The sequence below is a fragment of the Schistocerca cancellata genome, chromosome 4 (genome assembly GCF_023864275.1).
Source record: "Schistocerca cancellata isolate TAMUIC-IGC-003103 chromosome 4, iqSchCanc2.1, whole genome shotgun sequence".
Classification (NCBI taxonomy): Eukaryota; Metazoa; Arthropoda; class Insecta; order Orthoptera; family Acrididae; genus Schistocerca; species Schistocerca cancellata.
In genome coordinates, this window is record NC_064629.1 from 735,806,249 (window position 1) to 735,832,044 (window position 25,796).

The 25,796-nt window shown below is 37.5% G+C and overlaps 1 protein-coding gene across 1 annotated transcript in view; it reads left to right on the top strand.

Annotated features, from left to right (window-relative positions):
- LOC126183840 (rab GTPase-activating protein 1-like) overlaps nucleotides 1-25,796 on the top strand; it is a 157,805-nt gene that overhangs the window by 98,857 nt on the left and 33,152 nt on the right. The window contains exons 10-12 of the mRNA XM_049926100.1: nucleotides 2,797-2,922; nucleotides 7,293-7,478; nucleotides 24,117-24,291. Coding sequence (XP_049782057.1) covers nucleotides 2,797-2,922; nucleotides 7,293-7,478; nucleotides 24,117-24,291 — 487 coding nt within the window. The remainder of the gene's footprint in view (nucleotides 1-2,796; nucleotides 2,923-7,292; nucleotides 7,479-24,116; nucleotides 24,292-25,796) is intronic.

The following is a 25,796-nucleotide window of genomic DNA, read 5'->3' on the forward strand; positions in this document are numbered from 1 at the left end:
ATTAATGGAAGAGATCAAAGTAATTCAGAAGTGTGCTGCTGATTTATTGCTGATAGATTCAATCAGCATGCAAGTATTACGGAGATGCTTCAGGAAGTGAAATTGGAATCCCTCGGGAGAAGACAATGCTCTTTTCATGAGTCATTATTGCGAAAATTTAGAGAATCGGCATTTTTAGCTAATTGCAGGCTGGTTCTACTGCTGCCAACATACAGTTTGCATTAGGACCATGAAATAGGGTTCGTATGGAGGCTTATAGACAGTCTTTTTTTCCGTCACTTTCTTTGTGAGTGTAACATGACAGGAAATGACTATTAGTGTTATAAGGTAGCCCCTGCCATGCTCAGTATGGTGGTTTCCATTGCCTTCTGCCATAGATACCATAATTTACAGCTACAGTAGTGATTGTTGCTATGTCTACCCTCTTCCTGTGTTCATCCTGCACCTTTTGAGACTGAAGCACTTTTTGTATTTTCCCCGAAACTCCCCAACCTGAGTAAAAGTGTATAAAGAAAACCTGAATTATATTATAAACCCCATGAAGTAAACTGGAAACTCTTTTGCCGTAGACAGGTTTGTGGAGCAACGTGTCACAGTGTGAACATTGCACTGGATCCTATGCAAGCATTTTAGTCATGGGAATGGAAAGTGAATAATAGTTTGGCACATGAGATGGTTTATAATAGCCCACTGTAATGCAACATTTTGGTTAACTAGATCATTGCCACAAAAATACAGTTTTAACTGTTTTTATCCCTTTGCCATGATGTTTGGTTTGTATTTAAAAACTATACCAATCAAAAAACCCATTAATTGCATTTACCTCATTACTCTAAATGCAAATATCTGACTTCAGACTCCTCTGTATAGCTTTGAATTGTAGGCATAATTATTTTTAGAGGTCCATAATAGACTTTGTATTTTACAGTTAATATTTTCTAACAGGTGATCCAGTAATATTGTTTTGCGAATTTGATAATACTGTCTTTCAGGCTGTTTCTAGGCAAAGAAGTACTGGTTGCAGTCTTACTCATTTGCTGTGGGTTGAAGTATTCTGTCATTAACTTACCGAGAAAATGTAGTCACTGCTTCTAAACACTTAAGGGTTATAACTATTAGGTGTAGCTGTATGGAATTTTAACATTTCTTATGGAAAACAGGTAATGATTTCATGTTCGGTTCTATCTTTTACAAATAGCATTCCAAAAATTGCTTTTGTGATAGGATATTTTCGCTGACATAACACACCATACCTTTTGGATCTGTAGCTACATGAAAGAAAGCCAGCTGTGTTGTTACCCAACATTCTATTTCATAATTTGGGTAAACATTGTTCAAAATATTGCTTTCTTTCGCTTCCTAGTGAATACATACAAACAGGGGAGGGGGGGGGGGTTGAGGGGGGCAGAGAGAGAGAGAGAGAGAGAGAGAGAGAGAGAGAGAGAGAGAGAGAGAGAGAGAGAGAGAGAGAGAGAGAGAGAGAGAGATAGTGGAAATATATAGCTTTGTGTCACAAGAAACAGACATAATTGTTGTTTCCTTGACCATAAAGTCCATAAGCTTGTGGAAGGTAATTTTGAGGCTTCAGTCTTCATTCCAAAACGTGCGAAGTAATCATTTAAAGTTGCAAAAAATGAAAATAAATGATTTCAGAAAAATGTCTGATTGGTAAAATTAGTCTATTATTTGAAGTTAACTCTAAATGATAGATAGTGAGCCATTTAAGCTCACTCTTAAAAGCTTTGTAGCCTCGGTGTCTCGTATTTGTTGGTATTCAGGTGCCGTCGCTGCGACTTGAACATTTAGTCAGGTCCATAATCTGTGTCGTAATGTGAGCAGTCCTTAGCACATGGGGCAAAGGCAAATACAGAGTGAACTTCGATTATCTCACATTTTCTGAATCGATGATTAATTCCCTCTACCTGATGTCACATCGTGGTCCAGTTTGTATGCTACTTTTACCAGATGATCTGCCATTTTGTCTACAGTGGTCCAATTTTTTTGCTGTTAAATGTACCTTCTGATGTAATAGAAGTGCCCCAGATTAGTTTTTAAAGTTTTTGCATTATTTGCCCTTTGCAAATTGCTTTGCCATGGTGGATACACTAGTTCCCATCAGATCACTGAAATTAAGCAGTGTGGGGTGTGGCTAGCACTTGGATGGCAACCCATCAGGGTCTGCTGTTTGCAGATGGGGTGCACTCAGCCCTTGTGAGGCCAATTAAGGAGCTACTTGATTGAGAAGTAGTGGCTCCAGATCACAAAAACAGACAATGGCCAGGAGAGCTGTATGCTGACCCCATGCCCCAATGTATCTGCATTTTGGCCTGAGGACAACATGGTAGTTGGTTGGTACTCTTCCAAGGCCTGTTTGGATGGAGTTCTTTTATTTGCCTTGTATTCAGACTAATGCCAGAGTAGATGGCCATAGTCATGAAGGCACATACATTCAAGTAGAAACAGTGATGCCGTTACTCATTCAAAATACTGTATTAATGCTGTTACTGAAATTGCTTTTTTTTTAAAAAAAAAAAAAAAAAGCAGTAGCCTCTACTGCTTTTTCATTAGATGCTACAGTGCTTATTACTTTCGTAAGATGATGTGATGTCCTAATTCACATTTTGCATGTAAAAACTCTGAACTAGTAATCTAAAGATAAGTTCTTAAATGTTTCTCTGGGTGTAAACATATTTGTAGATAATGTTTTGAAAGCTTTTCATGAAAACTGTGTTGCATACTTTACCATTTCATTATGTGTTTACTGTCTAAGAATACATGCTTATGATTGTATTTCAGATGCCAGAGGAACAAGCCTTCTGTGTCCTTATTAAACTAATGTACAATTATGGCCTACGAGATTTGTACAAGGATGGCTTTGATGTCCTCTACTTGAGATTGTATCAATTGGACAGGTTGATGGAGGTATTCAGTAATTTTAAAATGCTAGTATCTGTTGTAGTATCATCATGTATTAGTACATCAGTTTTAAAGTTGTGTATGGATACATAGTCGCATAATGGTATTAATCAATAGAACATTCTCAAGTGCCTAGCCACATTAAATGGTTAAATGACCATGGCATGATGGCTGAGCTGTTCGAATTACTTTCTTTGATATATCTAGTCAAAAGTTTATTTATTTATTGGATCCACAGACTAAATACATGGTGTGGATCAGGTAAAATATCTGTTTGTGTTTTGTCCATTCACCATTTATAATATCACATTAGCTGCATGGTCTGATCTCCTGCTCAAAACCTATATTGACGGGGAATATTTGCAGTTTTAATATCTGACACGTAAAGTCTGTTGGTCAGAGCCTCACACAAATGGTGTCTTTTAGCATATGTTGATGCAAGTTTAGTCCGAGTACTAGTCATAGAGTATGGAAAATGTTTCCATTCTTTAAATAACTTTGTACGCTTCATGTGGCACTACTTTCAGAATGTCATTATTTTTATTATGAACTATGTTTCTGTTCCAGCTCTTGAACTATAAAAATTTTCAAGAAATGTTAGAATGTTTGTACAGTTTTCTTTGTGTTTTTAGTTGTTATGCCATATGCCATCTGAACTGAAGAAATTTGGTGTCTACTCCGTATAACTTACTTCACGCTGTGTCTGTTCTCAACAACTTCTCTGATCAGATTTGCATTATATCCTTTCAGGCCATTATAGCACATGGGGATTAAATGTAAACTGGGAAAAATGTATTTTTGGAAACATATTTTGTTTCCATGTTATCTTTTGTGAGACATGGTTTTACATCCAGATACATATGAAGTGTGAGCCATAACTAGTTTTCCTGGGGATAGATGTATGTGAAGTGTGAGAAACTTTCTTGTTTTGTATTCATATTAAACATTTTTTGTGAATGCCAAGCATTACAGGAATTGTTACTAACTTGTATGAGGCTAGATTATTGTTATGTGGCATACAAAGAAGATTATTCAGGACTGATAAAGGGTTCTACATTACCGTTACATATAGTAATGCAAGCTTAAATTAGGACTCTGTTTTTTTTTTAAGAAATATGCTTAAAGGCAAATACCAAAATTCAGATTTCTTGTTTGTTCAACTCTGTGTGATGGCCTTTATAACTGGCAGAATAAAGACCACAGGATGACAAATCTTATGTGCACCTCGAATACAGTGAAGAAGAAGAAGAAGAAGAAGAAAGTATTGAGAATGTGAAATAGTTAGCAATGTAGTCTGCAACAAGACCTACAATCAGTTGCAAAGGAGATGGCTCTTTGGTGTTCTGAAATTTAGCATACCCAAGTTCTACAATACTGCTTTTATGTTCCCACATAGTCTCTAACAGACTTTACAGGCTATAAATATCATTTGGTCTTACCAACACTAAATCCTGTGGTACACACCTCCACTACTAGGGTTCAGTAGTCAATGAGGCAACACAGACCTGTCTGTGTCCTGAAACTTACGATAAATATAGTAGCTATGATCATCATCAGCAGCAGCAACAGTAGTAGCAGCAGCAGCAGCAGCAGAGAAAGCAACATAAAACACTTAAGTGGTGCTGGTGGCACCCCTGTTCCCACATAACTGTAGTGATTAGTGCTCCTGAGTGATGCATTGCCACAGCTGGTCATTGCTGATTGGCCACTGTTTAAACAGCTTGTGAAAATAATTTTTTTTTTTTTTTGGCTAATGTAGAACACATGCTAATTGTAATAAGGCCATCCATGAGTGTAAAGAAATCTATGAAGCCAAACTGGTCATCAAAAAGATTTTAACATCAAGAGAGTAGAATGATTACATGAAGTGGATCTGCACTTGTCAGTGACATTACCTTCACTGTAATAACAACAAAAATGGGGATGGGGAGGAATAGTAGTTTGTATCCATCTAGACAAATGAATACTTGATATTTTTGTTATCTGTTGGTATTCATTTAATAAATGTATGTGAATGAAATTGTTTTATTTTATTATTTTTAGCATCAAAGTACTTAATAGTGTAAATGATGTGTAATAGCATTTTACAACCAGGTGCTTTCATTTATGTACATCATTAAAACTTGGAACATTTGACTAGCTGGTAAAATCTCTTTCTCAGTTTTACTGTGCTCACAAATTGTATGAGGGAGGGCAAAACATTTTTGTGTGTTTATTTTCTTTTACTGTGTTTACACAGTACTGTCCTATACCTCATTTATTCTGTACATCGAAAAGGTGTGTGGGACCAAACAACAAAAAATAAACAAACAGTGATTACAAATGCTAAAGAAAGCTTGAGTTACAAACCAAGAACTTTATGTTAATGATTGTCATCCTGAAAATGTTTGAAATTACAAGGTATAAGATGATTTTACTGTTGTTCTTCTTGCACAGATGTGAAACAATAGTTGTATTGGATGCTATACTGGCATTTGATCTGGACAATACACTAAAAAGTTACAGAGTGAGTTAAGGAGTCAGTAATATGAACCATTTGAATCTTGAAAGTTGACACAGCTTTGTACATTCTAAGCCCCAGAAGGATTATCATCACCATAATAAGACTGATTATCTCATTTTGTTACGAAAAGGATAGATTGTTACTAACCATATAGAGGAGACTGAGTGGCAGACAGGCACAATAAAAAGACTTCCATACATTTGAGCTTTTGGCCAAAAGACCTTCTTCTAAAGTAGGAAACACAATGAAAACAAAATGTGTATGTCTTTTGTACTGTAGAAGAAGACCTTTTTGGCCAAATAGTCAAATGTGTAGCAGTCATCTGTTACACCTGTCTGCGGCTCAGTGTCTGCTCTATATGGTGAGTAGTAATCAATCCTTTTCATAATATGTAATTATTCCATCCTGGATTATCCAGTGTTTGTTATCTCATTTGAATTTTTCCCTCCAGTGTATAAAATTTGACTTCTGAGAGAGGTGGGAAGCATTCCTGAAGTAGTGATGTTATAACTGTGTTGAGCCACAGCAGTTAGATGTTTAGATGTTACTCACAACGCCAAAGAAGGTTCCTTCTTCAAAAAATTTTAATGAAATCATCCTCATTCATCATACAGAGCCCTACAATTGATTATGTAACTGAGTACTGATTGTAGTGTGTTGCCTGGGCCCTAGCATGGTAACAATAAAGAGATGATGTCCATGCAGGGCTATTAATAAGCTGCTCGCAGCATCACATTGTCACTGACAACAGGAACAAGGATATAAGGGGCAAGTGACTTTTTTATATATCAAATGACAATAGCATTGAAGTACTGCTTATTTCACTGGAAAGATATCAGTGTTACATTCCTTCTACTATAAGCATTACTTAGGGGAATGCCTCCAGATCTGAATCTTATAGGTTTGAAGTCCATGACTACTAAACTTTTCAACTTGCTTTTTTAAGTGCAGGAATGTGTATGCAATCTCTTGAAAGAATAGGATGTCTTGAACTCCACTTTCCTGTTCTTTTTCTGTATATATTAAATGTCTGTGGATGATAAATTTGTAAGCTCCAAACAACACTGAAACTTTATTTCTCCTTATGAAATGTTTTGTGGCTGTAGCTGTGCTACACATTAAGGATTTCGTCAGTTGGACAGTTATCTGACCTTTCACATTATTATATTCATTTTGTAGGTTAACTATTTAAGGGCTAAAGGTAACAACTCACTGAATAGTAGAAGCACTGAGTTGGTCAAAAGGCAAATAAACAAGGGTTTTGGATAAATCTTTTTTCATACCTGGGGTGAGCAGATACTACAGCGCAAAACCTGTTCAAAATGATGGTCATCTTTGTTATAACTTCAAGTTGAACAAATATAGTTCAAGGATGACGTTATACATGAAAGTCACAGATCGAGTAAACAAAGTAAGATGTGTGCACACTTTAAAAGTCAAATCATAACTGAGTCCGAGTCTAGCGGCTGCTGGCTAGCTGGCTGCTTAGGTGGTGCTGCTGCTGCATGGCTGGCAGACAGCACCGCATGTAGAGGATGCGCGTAACTGCGCGGTGGCACTTTGAAAGATCGGCGAGTCACAACAATCTTCATTTGTGTGAATTAGATCAATAAAATCCTTGCACATCTGTAGTTAGCAGATGGACAGAAAATGTTGCAAAGATTTTGGTTTTATACTAGTCTCAGTGGCATTCTTCAGAAAGTTAGAATTCTATACATTTAATTTTTAAAACTACCGAATTGGATGTTCATTTGCTCTAGTTGTAAATATGTAAGTCAACCTCTGATATTGTGTGTAGCAGACACTAGTTTTTACAATAAATCTTGATTCATGCTTTCAAACTCCTCTAAAACATGTTTTCAAACGTTTTCAGGAGCAGTTACCCAAATTGTGGCAGCATTTTACTGAGAAAGGTGTAGAGTCACACATGTTTGCCTCTCAATGGTTCCTAACTGTTTTTACAGCTAGGTTTCCACTGTATTTTGTTTTCCATATTTTAGATGTTTTCCTATTACAAGGAGTAGAAACTCTGTTTCAAGTTGCATTGGCTCTGCTGATGGTATGTATTTACTTTCAATATTTGTAGTATTTATTTATAAATTAGTTTTAAGGTATTTGTACAGTGTGGTCCAATTACTTTTCTTTGAATATGTTTTTAATTTAAGTTTCAATTTAAGTACTTTCTTCACCTTTTTCTTTGCATTAATCTGTTTCTTATGCTGCTGTAAACTTTTGTTTTACTAATGTATGTGAAAGAGTTAACACCAAAAAAAGAATGCCCCAAATGAATCCAAACTCAGGTTATTTATAGAACAGTGTACCAGCAATAAGTGATTTAAGAATGCAGAACGCTGACACACACCTACACCCACAACCCCTGTGTGAAGTACCCCATACATGTTGATGCACTCACTTCCATGTACGAGGGTATTTCGGAAAGTGAAGATACACCATACGCCAGAGGAACAGAAGAGTTTTGGTGAGCAAGTTGGCAACACTGGTGTTAACCTTGAACCGTTAGCTTTCTCCTTGCGGTCGTTCGACTTCTGGTTGGAGTGGGTCGTGTTTAAAATGGCTGCACCATTTCAGAATCCCGCCAAATGCGAAGTGCGCTCTGTCATACATTTTCTTCATGCAAAAGATCAGCGACCAGCAGATATTCACAAAGAAGTTGTTTCTGTTCATGGGAACATTACGAATCGACAAAATGTAACGAAATGGTGTCGTCATTTCTCTGAAGGTAGGACCGATGTTTATGACGAACAAAGAACAGGTCGGTCATCTATGATGTTTGATGCCCTTCTTCGGAGAACGGAGGAAGCAATTCGTGCGAATAGACGTCTCACATTGAAAGAATTGCATCAGATCACACCGGACATGTCAATGACAACTCTTTATGACGTTGTGGCTGTCAAGTTAGGGTACAGGAAATCGTGTGCGCGCTGGTTTCCAAAACTGTTAACAGAAGAACACAAAAAGAAAAGGACGGGCTTTGCACTTGACTTCCTCACACGCTATGCTGAAGCAGGTGATGAGTTCCTTGATCACATTGTGACAGGTGATGAAACGTGGGTTTATCACCATGCACCTGAATCCAAGCAACAATCAATGCAATGGCGCCATTCGAATTCACGAAAAGCCAAGAAATGCAAAACGTCGATTTCAGCGAAGAAAATAATGGCTTCTGTTTTTTGGGACAGACAAGGCATTCTTCTGTTGGAATTTATGCCTCCTGGAACGACAATTAATGCTGCTGCATATTGCCAGACTTTGAAACGTCTTTGAAGGGCAATTCAAAACAAATGCAGGGGAATGCTGACAAGTGGAGTCCACTTGCTTCATGACAATGCTCGGCCTCACACAGCGCTCGTAACCAAAGCACTACTCAAACAATTCAAATGGGACGTATTGGACCATCCGCCATACAGTCAGGACCTTGTGCCCACCAACTTCCATGTCTTCCGTTACCTGAAGTCACATCTTGGTGGAAAATCATTCCACGGCGATGAAGAGATCAAAGATAAAGTTGAAATGTGGTTCCGACAACAGGCGGCAACCTTCTATGACTGTGGGATACAAATGTTTGGATAACGGGGGTGATTATGTCGAAAAATAACAAATAATCCAGTTAATAAGATGTAACTGATGTTTTCTAAATAAATGTTCTGTTTAAGGACTGTGAGCCATTGTATCTTTACTTTTCGAAATGCCCTCGTATCTTGAAGTCCCATGTTTCAACATTCTGGAATAATATGCTGAAAACGGGACCTAAAAAGAGTAGTGCCAAATGATGTAGACCACATAGTAGGCGAATTTTAAAATTGGCAAGACAGGAGGCAGAATGTGATGTGACATCTGAATTTGCTTAACATTTTGAAAATTGACGAGGTTGGATTTTACTGTTTCACATTGACTCTTAAGACTTTACTATTATCTGGTTTATGAAACACATTTCAGGTTAGTAAATCATAAAAATATATGGAACGTTGTTGTGCTTCCATAGTCTGAAATCCCCTACTCAAGAGTATGACATCCCTCTTAAAATCAATCTTTTATGAACCTAAATTATTCAAAATCTTTTTTATGGACTGAATTAATTAGTGAGAGGTTTTCTCTGGTTCAGAAAATGTTGTCAATGTTCAGAATCTTGTAGGCATTAAAGCAAAATAGGCAGTCAAAGTTATGAGAATTCGAACTATTAATGTCAATTATTTCATAAGTTAATTAGTTTCTGATAATTTAATGAAATGTTTGGAACAGCTGCTTTCGAATGAGTGTTAACAATATCTCCAACACTGCCCATTAGCTCAAAATGTTTTCCAATTGTATGACATTATCATAGCTTTAATTAGCGATAACTTTCAATTACTCAGACTTCTAGTAAAAGTAATTGCACCATTATAATAAGGAACATAAATATAAACAGTTGAACCATAAATTTAAATGAAATTTCAAATAAATAAAGATTATTTCATATTTTCCTGAACAAGTTACAGATATAGAATGAAAAAGTGAAAAAAAAAAATTATTCGTGGGAGCTAAAAACATAGCAGATGAAGTAGTTTCCAGATTCCTACATCTCACTACCAGCTCTCTTTATTGTGCAGGAAGTTCAGCATTACACTGAACTCATTCACTGATCAGTCATCAAAGTGGACTCATGAAAACTAATGCCAGTACTCATCGTCAGAATCAAAGAACACAACATAATCTTGTGAGCGAATTCAAACAGAGCAGCATGAGCAGTCTCATGGAAGTTGGTTAGCCGTGCCAAGACATTTCAGGTTACACAAGGCATGCTACTATGACAGTTATGGATTTATATAACAGTTGTACTGAAATTTGTCATGACAGCATGGACTAACCACCATGTTATTTGATTGGCCAGAATGAACAATAATGTTTTGTCCACAATATTGGCTCTATCTTGGAGCACTGTGGCACTGTCCAGTGGCCATCAGCTGCAGACAGGACTTACGACAGGCATGTCATTGTGTCTGCTTTCATTGTCCAGAAACATCATACATATCAAACTTCCTGGCAGATTAAAATTGTGTGCTGGACCGAGACTCGAACTCTGCTCCTTCGCCTTTTGCAGGCAAGTGCTCTACCAACTGAGCTACCCAAGCATGACTCACGACCCGTCCTCACAGCTTTAATTCTGCCAGTACCTCATCTCCTACCTCCCAAACTTCACAGAAACTCTTCTGCGAACCTTGCAAGGTTTTGTTCAAGAAAGTCAATAACACATTGATCCACCTCTGGACCTAACGCAAGCAGTTATTTGGCTTGGCCTTGATTAATAGAGTTGTTGGATGTCTTCCTGAGGAATATCGTGCCAATTTCTGTTGAAATGGTGTGGTCCTGCCCATAATGCTCCAAATTTTCTCAATTGGGGAGAGATCTGGCAACCCTGCTGGCCTAGGTAGCGATTGGCAAGCATGAAGACAAGCGGTAGAAACTCTCGCTGTGTGCGGGCAGTGATATGCTTGCTGAAATGTAAATCTAGGATAATTTGTCATGAAGGGCAACAAAACAGGTGTAGAATATCATCAGCGTGTCATTGTGCTGTAAAGGCACCACAGATGACAACCAAAGGGGTCCTGCTATGAAAAGAAATTGCACCTGAGGCCGTAACTCTAGGTTGTCAGGCCGTTTGGCGGGTGACAGTCAGTTTGCTATCCCACTGCTATCTGGGGCATCTCCAGACATGTCTTCGCTAATCATCAGGGCTCAGTTCGAAGTGGGGCTCATCACTGGGGACAGTTGTACCCATGTTAATGAGATTCCAGGTGTCTGGGGATGCCCCAGAAAGCAGTGGGATACCAACCAGAATGCCACCCACTATACAAGATGTGATCAAAAAGGAAATGGAATTTTTTTAATTTCACAGGCTTTATACAACTGATTTTCAATTTTTTTCATTTTGTTGGTCCATGTGTACTTGATATATCTTTGCATTTTCAGCTATTTTGAATATTTAGTTTATTGTTGACAGTCAACAATGTTATACACGTGAATTTTAAAATTTTCCTGTCGAATTGACTGTTTAAACAAATTTCTGTCTTGCAGCCGGTCGTCGTTCAATACTTCGCATGATATTTCAACTGGGCACCTGCCAGTCATCTTCAGGTGAACCGTCGCAGACTGGTGAAAACGTCCTCTGTTCCACAATATATAGCGTACTGGAACTATTCTGCGCATGCGTCAAAAACTTGATAGATGAACCACACTGCCCGCTGGCAGCGCCCTCGCTGGTGGAATAGCGGAACTCAGTCGCCCTCTGCATTGCTGTTTGCCACGGCCGTCGACGCACTCTGTCGTCTTTGATTTGAGCAAATCGTGGAGATGATGGGATTCCATGCACTGTCCAGCTGGTAGCCGCTGTCATGGTTTAACAGATTTTCTGCCAGTCATATTTCTACAGATTCTTTAATAATGGAGTCCCAGAAAGACGTTACTGTGGACAAAATTATTGTTTTCTCATACTCCATTGAATGTCCAGTAGAAATACAACGTTCTGCAATAGCGGACTTGCTTGGCTGCAGAAGGCGGGTGTAACGTTGATGTTCAGTGCAGCGTTCTTTCACGGTGCATGTGGTTTGACCTATGTAAGCCATACCACATTGGCATGGTATCTTGTAAATTCCGGCCTTTTGTAGTAACAGATTGTCCTTAACTGATCCCACAAGGTCCGCAATCTTCGATGGTGGGCAGAAAACCACTTTTACCTGAAATTTTCGTAGGATTTATGCTATTTTAAATGAAGTGTTGCCAACGAAAGGAAGAAAAGCTAAAGATTGTTCCGGCATGTTCTCCTCTTTATTCACTTACTGCTTCTTAGTTTTAACTGTTAGTGCCCTGTTAATCTGCTGGATGGAATGCCCATTTTCGCTGAATACTGTCTTTAGATGGGCGAGTTCTTGAGGTAAGCTATCTAGATCTGAGACAGTATGAGCTCTGTGAACAAGTGTTTGAAGCAAACTCATGGTTTGCGATGGGTGATGGCAACTTAATGCTTGCAGGTACAAATCAGTATGAGTGGGTTTCCAGTAAACTGAATTCCCTAGAGAACCATCATTCTTCCTTCGAACCAGGACATCCAAGAAAGGCAAACAACCATCTTTCTCTATTTCCGTGGTGAACCGGATGTTGCTATGAATGGAGTTGACATGATATAGAAACTCCATTAATTTATCTTCTCCATGAGGTCACACTATGAAAGTGTCGTCCACATACCGCCAAAAAACTGTTGGTTTCAGGGCAGCTGATCGAAGCGCTCTCTCTTCAAAATCCTCCATAAAAAGGTTGGCCACCAAAGGAGACAGGGGGCTACCCATGGCAACACCGTCAGTCTTTTCAAAATATTCTTGATTAAACATAAAATAAGTTGAGGAAAGAGCATGCCTGAACAAAGCAATGATATTAACAGGAAACATATTACCAATCAGTGTCAAAGATCTGCAAGAGGAACTTTTGTAAAAAGTGAGACCACATCAAAACTTACTAGAAGGTCCACACTGCTAAGACGAAGAGCCCCCAGTCTATTGATAAAATCAGCTGAGTTTCATATGTGATGTGAGCACTTGCCTACAAAAGGTCTCAGTAAGGAAGCGAGATGTTTAGCTAAATCATATGTAGGAGCTCCAATGTTGCTCACTATTGGACGCAGAGGAAGACCCTCTTTATGAACCTTTGGAAGGCCATACAGTCTTGGAAGTACACAACCATGTGGTCTTGACCTCTTGATGGTCTCTTGCGGTAAGGAGGAGGAATTTAATAGTGCTGAAGTTTTCCGTTGCACACGTCCTGTAGGATCGTAATCAATCCTCCTATAGGTAGAGTCACATAGGTAGATAAGATGTATGGTCTTGCCATCATCCATCGCAAACCATGAGTTTGCTTAAAACACTTGTTCGTAGAGCTCATACTGTCTCAGATCTAGATAGCTTACCTCAAGAACTCGCCCATCTAAAGACAGTATTCAGCGAAAATGGGTATTCCATCCGGCAGATTAACAGGGCACTAACAGTTAAAACTAAGAAGCAGTAAGGGAATAAAGAGGAGAACATGCCGGAACAATCTTTAGCTTTTCTTCCTTTCGTTGGCAACACTTCGTTTAAAATAGCAAGAATCCTCCGAAAATTTCAGGTAAAAGTGGTTTTCTGCCCACCATCAAAGATTGCGGACCTTGTGGGATCAGTTAAGGACAATCTGTTACTACAAAAGGCCGGAATTTACAAGATACCGTGCCAATGTGGTATGGCTTACATAGGTCAAACCACATGCACCGTGAAAGAACGCTGCACTGAACACCAACGCTACACCCGCCTTCTGCAGCCAAGCAAGTTCGCTATTGCAGAACATTGTATTTCTACTGGACATTCAATGGAGTATGAGAAAACAATAATTTTGTCCACAGCAACGTCCTTCTGGGACTCCATTATTAAAGAATCTGTAGAAACATGACTGGCGGAAAATCTGTTAAACCGTGACAGCAGCTACCAGCTGGACAGTGCATGGAATCCCATCATCTCCACGATTTGCTCAAATCAAAGAGGACAGAGTGCGTCGACGGCCGTGGCAAACAGCAATGCAGAGGGCGACTGAGTTCCGCTATTCCACCAGCGAGGGCGCTGCCAGCGGGCAGTGTGGTTCATCTATCAAGTTTTTGACGCATGCGCAGAATAGTTCCAGTACGCTATATATTGTGGAACAGAGGACGTCTTCGCCAGTCTGCGACGGTTCACCTGAAGATGACTGGCAGGTGCCCAGTTGAAATATAATGTGAAGTATTGAACGACGACCGGCTGCAAGACAGAAATTTGTTTGAACGAGGTTATACATGTTTTTGATTGTTCTGAGAATTTGTACTTTCGAAGAAGGTATATCAAAGAATTGGATTAAATTTTCTTTAAAAATGCAATCAAGTGCACCATCACATTTTAAATGTTGACTGTGGCTTTTGTTGAATCTACTATGAGTAAGACAAGAGCTTATGAGTGTTATAAACATTTGAAACAGTCTGAGAATACATCAAATATGATGACCGCCCTGGATGCCCTAGCACATCAATTTCTGACAACAGTGGGGAAGAAATAAAGAGAATGGTCCTGGAAAAGTGCTGAATCACCATCAGAGAGATTACTGATGATGTCAGGAAATCCTTTGGCTCATGCCAAGCAACTTTTTCAGACATTTTGGGCAAGAAATGTGTAGCAGTGAAGTTCATTCTGAATTGTTTTATTTCGACTAGAAGCGATGTCAAATAGACATCGCTCAGCTGAAAGAAATTGACAACAGCCTAGAATTTCTAAAGAAGGTCATAGCAGGTGACAAAATGTGAATGTACAGGTATGAAGTAGAAACCAAGGCCCGATTGTCGCAATGGTAACTGTCTCGAGAGCCAAGATCGAAAAAAAAAATTTTAGAACTTCGATTACTATGGGTCAGTCCAGCATGAGCTCCTGCCTTATGGTTGTCCTGTCAATAAGGAATACTAAGTGGAAATTTGCATCATTTGTGTGAAGCAATCTGGAGAAAATGACCAGAATTGTGGCAAAATCAGTTGTGAAAATTGCATCATGATAATGCTCCCACTCACACCTCAATGATAGCTCATGATTTTTTGGCAAAAAATCAAAACCATTATGTTGTGTCAGCTACCATAATCACCAGACATGGCCCCCTGTGACTTCTTTCTACTCATGAGGCTGAAGAGAACCATGGAAAGCCATCATTTTGCCACCACTGATGAGATAAAAACAGAATCGCTGAAGGAGATGAACACCATAACAGAAAGTGAGTTCCAGAAATGCTTCCAAAATTGGAAAAAGTGTTGGCGCAAATGTATTGTATCTGAGAGGAATTACTTTGATGATGGGGACAAAGTTGATGAATAAATAAAGATTCTTTGAGAAAGACAAAAATTCCTGTTACTTTATGATCACACCTCATATGGCCTGATAACCAGAAGTGATGGTCTATGTTGCCATTTCTTTACATGGCAGGACCGCATTGGTTGTCATCCATGGCACGCTTACAACAGAGCGGTCCATCAACGATATTCTGTGCCCCCGGTTTGTTGCCCTTCATGGCAATCCATCCTGGGCTTACATTTCAGCAAGATAGTGCCTGCCCATATATGATGACAGTTTCTACTGCTTGTCTTCATGCTTGTCAAACCATACCTAGGCCAGTAAGATTGCGGTATATCTCCCCAATTGAGAACATTTAGAGCATTATAGACAGGGCCCTCCAAATATCTCGTGACTTTGATGATCTAACATACCAATTGGACAGAATTTGACACAATATCCCTCAGAAAGACAACCAACAACTCTAGTTATCAAAGCCAAGCCAAATAACTGCTTCCATAAGGGCTGGAGGTGGACCAACAAATTATTGACTTGCTCAGTGTATGAAGCTCTTTCTCTCAAATAAATCATCCAATTTTTTTCTGAAATTGTAATAGTTTGTTTATCTGTACATGTACATCACATCTTCTGATTTCTGTCCCATTTGGGTAATTTCTTCATGTAGTGGTATTTTTTTCCTTGGAGTGTAGGTTCTTTGTGCAAGGATTGTGGAAGAATGTATCGTATTGTGACAGTAGGCAGGGTAGAAAGCATGGTGCTGTATTAGCTACTTCCCTCAGTTATATGGTCGAACATGAAATTGTTTGCTACTGATGATATTGCTAGGTGGGGCTATGTCATGGCTTACATCTAAGTAGGAAAAGGAATGGTAATAGGAAAGGAAATTTGGCATTAGGGCAGGGAGAGGGGAATTATTGTCACTCATTGGAATATCCCTGCAGTCAGTGATATGAGAGCAGGACTGTTTTTAGGGTAGACTCAGATCTTAGGCTGTCAGTGTTAAGTAAGTATAACTAAAATGTCTGAAGATAATTGATCAAAGAGCACAGGTCCAACCCACAGATTGATTAAGGGAATTGGAAGTCATGCATTCTCTCATCCATCTTGGGTCAACCATCTGCAACACGGAAAGGTGTGGAGATGAGATAAAAGACAGATCACAGCAGGAAGAGTGGCTATGTAGATGCCCACCAAGATCTGGCAGAACAGAATGATAATGAACAGCACAAAGATCTGGCTTGCTGAAACACTTGTATTTTTCGTCTTCTTTTACAGTTGCGAAACATGGACTCTTAAGGCCACAGAAAAGCAGCAGATTGATGTATTTGGGCTTTGGTGCAGGTGCAGATTGCTGCACATAAAATGGGCTGAAAGAACAACTAATGTGTCCATTATTCAGTAACTCAGTACCTCCAGGCTCAGTGTATGAAGCTCTTTCTCTCAAATTCCCGTGACAACCAAAACATTCTCCAGTTCTTTGGCCACATTGTGAGAAGAAATGGAGAAAATCTAGAGAAGATAATCATGGAAGGAAAGATAGAGGAAATGAGACTGACAGGGAGAGCAGCAAGCTAGTAGATAGATAAAATTAATATTATCTCCAGTCTACCTCTTCAGCAGGCTCTAAGAGAAGCAGGTAACCATATAGGATGGAGATGATTGGTTTATGGGGTCATAACACTCAGCCTTGAGCACAATGATTTGTGATGATTACACCAAAAATTATAGGGATAATAAATAAAATCAAAGAACATCTAATTTGTTTGATGCATTGCAGCTCATAAATCACGTAGATGTAATTTATGTTTCTTGACATCAGTTGACCACTGCTGTGGGAATTCAATGTGTCTTAGTGTCCAGGTACTGCTGATCAGGTATGGAGAAAGGAGGTGTCACATTAAGAAGGGATACAAAGATAAATATTTTTATATCCTTAGATTTTGTAGTGATTTGCATTTTGAAGCACATGCTGCAGACATAGAATTTTGTGAAACATATACTGTCGCAATATACAGGGCTCCATTTGGTAATTTTGAATTTTGCATGAAACAACTTGATACATTATAAAACTTTTTAACTTTGAAACAGAATGATATGTAAGTGGAGATGTTCTTGTTGTGTTCTTCAGTCCAAAGACTAACTTCATGCAGCTCTTCATGCTAGCCTATCCCATGTAAGCCTCTTCATCTCTGCTTAACTACTGTGACCGACATCCATTTGTATATGCTTACTGTAATGAAGCCTTAATCTCTCTCTACAGTTTTTCCCCTTCACACTTCCGTCCAATACTGAATTCACTGTTCCTTGAAGTCTCGAAATGTGTCCTGTTAACAGATCACTTTAAAAATATGTGAAAAGGATAGATTGCTGCTTATCTTATAATGGAGACGCTGAGTCACAGATAGGGAGAACAAAAAGACTGTCAAACAAGTAAGCTTTCGGCTGAAAAGGCCTGCATCAAAATTAGACAAAATACACACATTAATGCAAGAGTTATTTGTGTGCGCGTGAGCGTGTGTGGTGTGCATGTCATGTCTAATGAAGGGCTTTTTGGCTGAAGACTTACTTGTTTGACAGCATTTTTGTTATGTCTACCTGTGACTTGGCATCTCCGCTATTGAGTAGCAGTCTATCTTTTTTATATGTTGTCATTATTCCATCCTGGATTTTGCATTGTTTAACAGATCCCTTTATTAGTTAAGTTGTGCCATAGATTTCTTTTTTCTCCAGTTTGATTCAGTATCTTGTCATTAGTTGTCCAATCTATCCATCTAATCTTCAGCATTCTTCTGAAGCATTACATTTCAAAAGATTCTATTCTCTTCGTGTCTGAACTGTTAATCAACATTTCACTTCCATATGAGGTTACACTCCAGCCAAATACTTTCAGGAAAGACTTAGTAACAGTTTTTTTAGGTTAACTATTTTTTCTTTTTCAGAAACATATTTCTTGCTATTTCCAGTCTGCTGCACTTTTATGTCCTCTCTACTTGGGCCGTAGTCAGTAATTTTTTGCCCAAAAAGTAAAACTCATCTACAGTTAGTGTCTCATTTCCTAATCTAATTACATTGGCATCACCTAATTTAATTCACCTACATTCAATTAGCCTTGTTTTATTTTCATTGATATTCATCTTATAACTTCTTTTCGAGACATTATCCATTCCATTCAACTGCTTTTCCAAATAGTTCCTGTCATCTCTGACATGTTAATGTAAACTTTTTGTGCATATGTGCTCTAAAGTCAACCTCTGTATTGATGACAGTTTTCATTTTATTGGAAAGCTATTCTTGAGTCCCTAGCCATTTTGTGTGAGCTCACTCTCTATTCAGTTTGCAACAAAAATTGGGTACCAGCAGCTCTACTGTTACAGTATTATTAGTTTGTGAAGTCGCAGCATAATTCCTGTAGTTAATAGTCTCCCAGATCGTGATGGTCAACTGCTGATGTTTAATGTCAGGCTGCATGAAATAAATAAAAAGAATCAGAAAACTGGAGGGGTGATAAATGAAAAAGAAATTGAAGAAATCAAGAAGTATTTGTGAAATACAGACTGGAAAGATGATGTACATCTACATTTGGTGTTAATGAAAAATATAATGCATTCAACAACATAGTTAAAAGTTAATTTTAAAACTTTTTTCATAAAATATCAACCTGTGTAAATAGATTAAATGCTCCTAAACCCCAGGTTCAGAATATTTTGCGAAAACCAAGAGTAGACTACTTTTGCATCAAGGGACGCATTTGTACATCGAATCATTCCAAATCTTGTTGAGAGACAAATCAGTAAATATATATATTTTGCATATTTTCATTCAATAATGTTATATCGAATAACATTGTGGGGTAATTCAACTGTAGGAAAGAAGGTGTTCATTGCTCAAAAGTGTACTGTAAGAATAATATGTGCTGCTCACCAATGATCAGTATATTTATTCCCTTATGAAGTATTTTTTTATTGTAAATAATCCATTGCAGTTCAAAAGAAAAACTGTGTATGTAATTTCAATACCAGGAGAAAAAATGACATTCATTACTCCGCATTAAGGTTGTCTTTAGCACAACAAACTGTATGCAATTACACCACCAAAATTTTTGATCACTTGCCCAATGATGTAAAATGTCTGACACAAATTGAAAAATAAGCTGAGAAAGTTTCTCCTTGACAACTCCTTCTATTCTGCAGAAGAACTTCTAATTTTATAATGTGTAAAAGGTGATGGATATGAATTATTAACTCACAACAGTACAAATGTAAAATGATTACTTCCGTGTAATTACAATTAATTATACAAATGATCCATGGAACATGATACTAAATAACTAACTGACAATGAGAGGGTTAAATCACATTAGGAGATTTACTTTCAGGAAGAAACAAGTTATTCCAGCAACTAGATAACAACTATTTGGATCACTGTAGAACACACAAGATAGGAAAACTGCATAAAATATTAAGAAATTTGTTTAAAGGTAGATAATAAACTGTTCAAAGAAGTCCTCAAGACTGCAGTCAATTTTAAGAGCTTTTTTCTGCCAGTTGTTTATATTTCATGTTTGAACACTTATTTAGTACTGGACCTATGTAAATATTTTACATTTAAACACAAATCAGCAGTAAAGTAATAAAATTTTCTTCAGCTGAACTTTATAATGAATCTTTTCATAATGGTACTTTCCTGCACTGGCTTAAACATGCTTCTGTCAAGTACTTTGGAAGCTAAAATGGATTCTCAAGCCAGCAGGCTATATTTACCTTGATGGCTAATGTGCTGCATTCCAGAACAGCTAAGGAGGCGGGTGGATGGAAAATGCACAGTAGCAAGACAAAGTATACCACATGAAGCTGCAGCCAAAATTCCACCATTTGTGCTGTTCCATGTGTAACTGAGCATGCTTTGAACTTTCAGAGGTTATTTTCACTGTAGTGCTTGTGATTTGATGGCTGTGTTGTTCTCATGGTATTTGTTACTAGTGACATGAGGAAAAGTGCCAAGTGTTATCCAAACAAGCAAGAGCTGTAGTTTACTGTATGTATATTTTTTTCAAAAGAGGGTTGGAAGTGAATGAAGCATCAGCACATGGTTTCTGTCCTGTTGTTGCCATTTGCCAGTTGAGAGCAGCTGAGGTGTGTAGTGTATGACTGAGAACCATGCAGCAGTTATTCAGCCAAGTGAACACCTTCGTTGAAGCTAGTAGATGAGTATATTTTAAATCACCAGGGAAGTGATGTGATCATGAGAAGGGGGCAGGCAACCTAGACAGTGCTCCTAAAATCATTTTTTATCACAAAATATTTATTGTGAAGTCGAATAGCCGACTGCAGAAAATTTAGTTTTCTGCAGTCAGTGGACAAAGGTATGAATGTTAAACAGAATAGGCTTCAGGTATTGAGAGGAAATTATTTATGGGGAGGAAAAGTATTCTGGCTGCAAAGGAGAATACAATAGATATGAGACAGTGAACATTCCACATTTGTTATATTGTCAAAACGTACGTAAACCAGAACCACACCAGGTCAGTGTGATACCTAATGAGTAATGTGTTTGGCAGTCTGGAATTTCATATAGATAAAGGTCACTATAATGTTATTCACACTGGATCATCAGACATGGCCTTTAATTCAAAAGAGTAAACTTTTATTTAAGACATCAATGTCTAATAGTTCTCAGTATAACCACTGCCAAATGTTGCCATGCGTCCGCCAAATTTTGTTATTGTGATGGACAGTAGTAGCAAACTCTCGAGGCCCCTACTCTGCATTCCAGAAATATAATTTGGTTAGTGAGTAATGTGACCCCACACAACTTGTCACAAACCACAGCAGAATTGCTGATACTTGTTAATGCCCATTAACCCTCAGAGTGTTCTGTGTTCTCGTGAATTAGACGTGATTATTAGTGTGACTGAAACGTAGCAAGGTGAAATGGCTTCACTTGTTATAATTCCACCCCTGATTTTTTTTTCTGTTTTCTATACTATGCGTAATGCATGTACGTTGATTATATGGTATCACGAAATTCTTATCCGCACTATATTTACTAAACTTTGTTATTTGTACATCTACAGCTATACTCTGTGAACCACCATACTGTTTGTAACAGGGGGTACTTTGTGTATACCACTGTCATTTCCCCCCATCTGTTCCAGTTGTGTATGGTCCATGGGAAGAACAGTTGCGGTATGACTGTGTGTGAGATTAAATCTCTCTAATTTAACCTTCTTGGTCTTTTTGTGAGGTATACATAGGAGGAAGCAACATGTAGGTTGAATCTTCTAGGAAAGTGCACTCTTAGAAATTTAACAGTAAACCACACTGTGATGCAGAACGCCTCTCTTTCAGTGTTTGCCACTTGAGTTGGCTGAGCATCTCTGTGACGCTTTCAAACTTACTAAATGAACCTGTAATGACATGCGCTGCTCTTCTTTGGATCTTCTCTATTTGCTCTGTCAGTTCTATATGGTAGGGATCCCAGACTGCTGAGAAATATTCAGTTATTCGTAGAACCAGTGTTTTGTAAGCTGCCTCCTTTGTTGATGTGCTGCACTTCCTGAGGATTATTCCAGTGACTCTCAGGTATGACATCTGCCTTACCTACAATTAGTTTTATGTGATCTTTGTTTTTTAAATCATTCTGTACAGGTATTTAATGCATGTGGCTGCTCCCAGTGATATGAAATTGTGCTGTCACACAATAATTGGTCTTTCTGCCTATGTGTGTGTAGCACATTACGTTTGTTTATTTTGAGAGTCAACTGTCGATCTCTACACCAATTCTCAATCCTTTGCATGTCTTCTTGCATTTTGCTACAATCTTCTAGCATTGCGACTTACATGTATACTATAGCATCATCTGTGGAACTTCCGAAATTATCTGCTATGTGACTTATACATATATTGCAATATATATTGCAAAAAGTAGTGGTCCTGTAACACTTCCTTGGGGTACATTGCATTTTTCATCAAATGTGGGTCTTGGTACTATATAGTTGTAATTTATGATGAGGTGCAAAACTGAGAAAATTTGACATGGTTGACTACTCAAGTTGTGAATTCCAGCGGTTTTGTTTGCTATTCTCTTCTTTACTTCAAACACTGCAATACTCTGTCAAATTGCTAACAACATAAAATTTTGCTACATCACTGTGGCCTTTAAACCAAATCATCAGCACTCAGTTTACAAATAAGGTAAGAACAACTTTGAACATTTACAGTAAAAAACTGCTTACAATAATAAAAGAGTGCAAAATTTTAATATTATTTTACTCTCAGTAACACATCAAACTTCACTCTGTCATTTGGACAAGTACTTTACTTGTCTGACAGTACCGGACCATTGAACTTCCTCTTGGTCCACACAATACTGCAGCACTGCAACAGCATTTTTATTATGTGCCTGTTGTGGATTTCAGTGTATGCTACACTGTGGACTTTGTGATATCAATTCCTTGTACATGATGCCACCGACACAAAACCAGTAGTGCCCCCACTAATATCTAGTCGTCATTATAGATTGTACCATACCAATTTCCATTAAATCCTTCTTTGAATCTTACTTCAGTTTAGAGCTAACTGGTGGTGAAGTATAACTGAGATGAGAAAGAGGTGATTGCCATGTCCCACACTTCATTATTCAGTGTCATACCACAAAATACTTTTCAACACATTGCAGGTAATGTTCTGCTCAGGAGTTGCTGCTACTTCACTGGCTTGTACATTCTCCTAATATGTAGGGTTGTTGAACATGTGTCAAATTTTATTGATCAGAGGCGTATCCATAGCACTCATTCAGTATCCAGTAAATCCTGGGCAAAATATATCTGAAATGTTGTTATTCTAAGACACATTAAAAAACTGTATAATTCAATGCTATTGCTGATCAAGGCACATTTTTTGGCTTATGTCTGTTTCATGAAATTTTGTCTAATTTAAAATAACCTGTTATTGATATATACATTTCATAATTTCTTTGTATGTAAAATGTTACCTGTAACTGCAAAGAGGAATGAAAATCATAATAGAATCAAATTGATATTTGACGGAAATTTGTTGTATGTTTACTGCATATATGGACATTTTTGGTTCTCTCTGCCCGTTATTTTGCTAATATTAAGAGCACATAAATTTTGTTTTTTGTTACTGTCCTGTATGCAGCAGAGAATAACTTTATCATCTGAGAACCAGGAAAAATGTGTGACCATATTGAATCACTAGTCATTCATCCAACATGCTGTCACAAATTACTATTATATTTTGTGATGGAAATTAATCCTATGATACATAATGCGAGTTATTTGTTAGATCATACACATAGAATCAACATTTAAAAATGTATTTTGGTATTAGTAGAACATAAACTACTGTTCAGTCTCATCTGGTAATTAGTGTATAATAAATTTCAAAGTAATATAACAATTGATGTTGGTGTATCATTCAGATTTTGACACTTTTTAAAAAAAAGTCTTGGTTTAGTTTACTCTAGTTAGATTTGCATATTTTGTAGTTTATATCTCTGATGTGAATGTGACAGGCTCACAAATATAATAAACACAGTGAAAATGTGGCTGCATACAGGCAATTTACATGAATCTTTAATGTGGATTAATAATTGTTATTGGCACTTGTTCAGACATTTTGTCTACCTAGAAATTAATTTATGGAGAAGAAGTTCTCTAGCAGAAATGATTTCAATTTGCTAATTATAAATCTCATCATTAGTGTGTATTATCTAGCTATTTAGCAAATATGCAATATTGTATCTGACATTAAAATTAGTTTCAAAGTGTCATTACTAGTTACATTCTTCCTTAATAGGTTTGTAAGAAGGAATTACTCACGCTTGATTTTGAGACGACACTTAAGTATTTCAGAGTTTCCCTTCCAAAGAAATGTCGTTCTGAAGAAGTTGCCAAAAATATAATGAAACTAGCTACAAGTCTGAAAGTAAAAAAGCTAAAAAAGTATGAACAGGAATTCATATCTGAAAAAGGTAAGTGACAGTGCATCATTTCATATTGTTCATAATATAGAGTTTGTAATTGCAGCTAGTTGCTATTCTCCATAATTGTTCCTGCAGTATATATGTATTTTAAGGCATTTGTTTTGATGTTGTTACAGCCAAAGCTGTACAGTATTTTTTCTTACTTCTTCTGTTCATGGTCTGTTGTGTGTGAAAAGGATACAGATGCTGTGATTTTAAACTATGGCAGTATGGCTTGTTGTTTCTAAGAGATAATAATTTTTCGGCAGTAACAGTTCCAATAAACCATGACTGGCAAATAATGTGTAAAGCTATGCAAGATTGCTTGTTTTTCCTTCTGGCATTGTTTTTCATGACTAACAATAAGAATTAATATGTGTATTTGTTTGTAGATGAATTACAACCTTATGTAGATTATGTATGGAAAACCTATTTAAGTAGTTTAATTTCCTTTGCCTTATTCTGGTACATTGATCTTTCATTTCCTTTCTTAATAAGTAATAAGTAACTCGATTATGAACCCAAAAGTTGCTGTAAACACAATTTGGAATTTTTCGCATAAATCATTTCAAAAAATGGAGGTAATGGTAAATGACCAACATCATCACCATTATATTTTACATATTCCAAGACTTACACTAAAAGTCCCCCTGCAGTGTGTTTCCCAGTTTTCTGAATAGTTGTTTTCTTCTCCTGATGTGTTTGCAAAGTATGTTCCTTATACTGTGATCAAGCAATTTAACAAATTTGAGAAACTTTTGTCTTATCCCTAATTTAATTAATTGCCTTACCCCCATATTCTGTGATACAATGATCACAGTGAAAGTTTCAAGAATGTCGTGTTTCTAGTAGAGGTGGTTAAGATGAGTCTATATTGAATGCTGCTCCATCATCACAATTTGCTTGTTCTTGGGGCAATGAAAACAATGGAAAGGTTTCTGAAACTATACAATTTTGCAGCAAGCCTACCAGCCAGATCAGGACCTCTGTTACTTTTCTGTATGAGAAAGAAGAGAGATACCATCTGTGGGAATTATATTGATTCATAGAAAGTAAATGTTTCTACCTGTAAAAAGATCCTGAACAACATTTCCAAATACACTTAATACACTTGATATCGATTCTTGAATATGTGGTTTGAAGGGCTACATGTTGAAAGAGTGGTGTGTGTACTTTGAGACCATGTGAAGTCAGAATTTTTCAGGAGAGTAGAAGTAGCTTCTTTTCTCAACTATCAGAGTGATCCTCATAATTTTGCATGTATGACTTTCATTGTGTTTGCTGGAGTGAAAGATTTGGCTTAAATGTTTTCTCTGTTATTTGAATTTTATTTTGTGTATGTGTTTTATTTTTGTATTTATATGGGCTCTTAAACCTATGAAATAGTTGCTGTAATTGAATTAGTTACAAATTTGGCTATGAGATATGTATCATTCAATTAGATTACATATGTGACTTGGTGACTGAGTGGGTAAGGAAAAGTTTACAAATTCTGAGACCCAAAGCTCAATTCT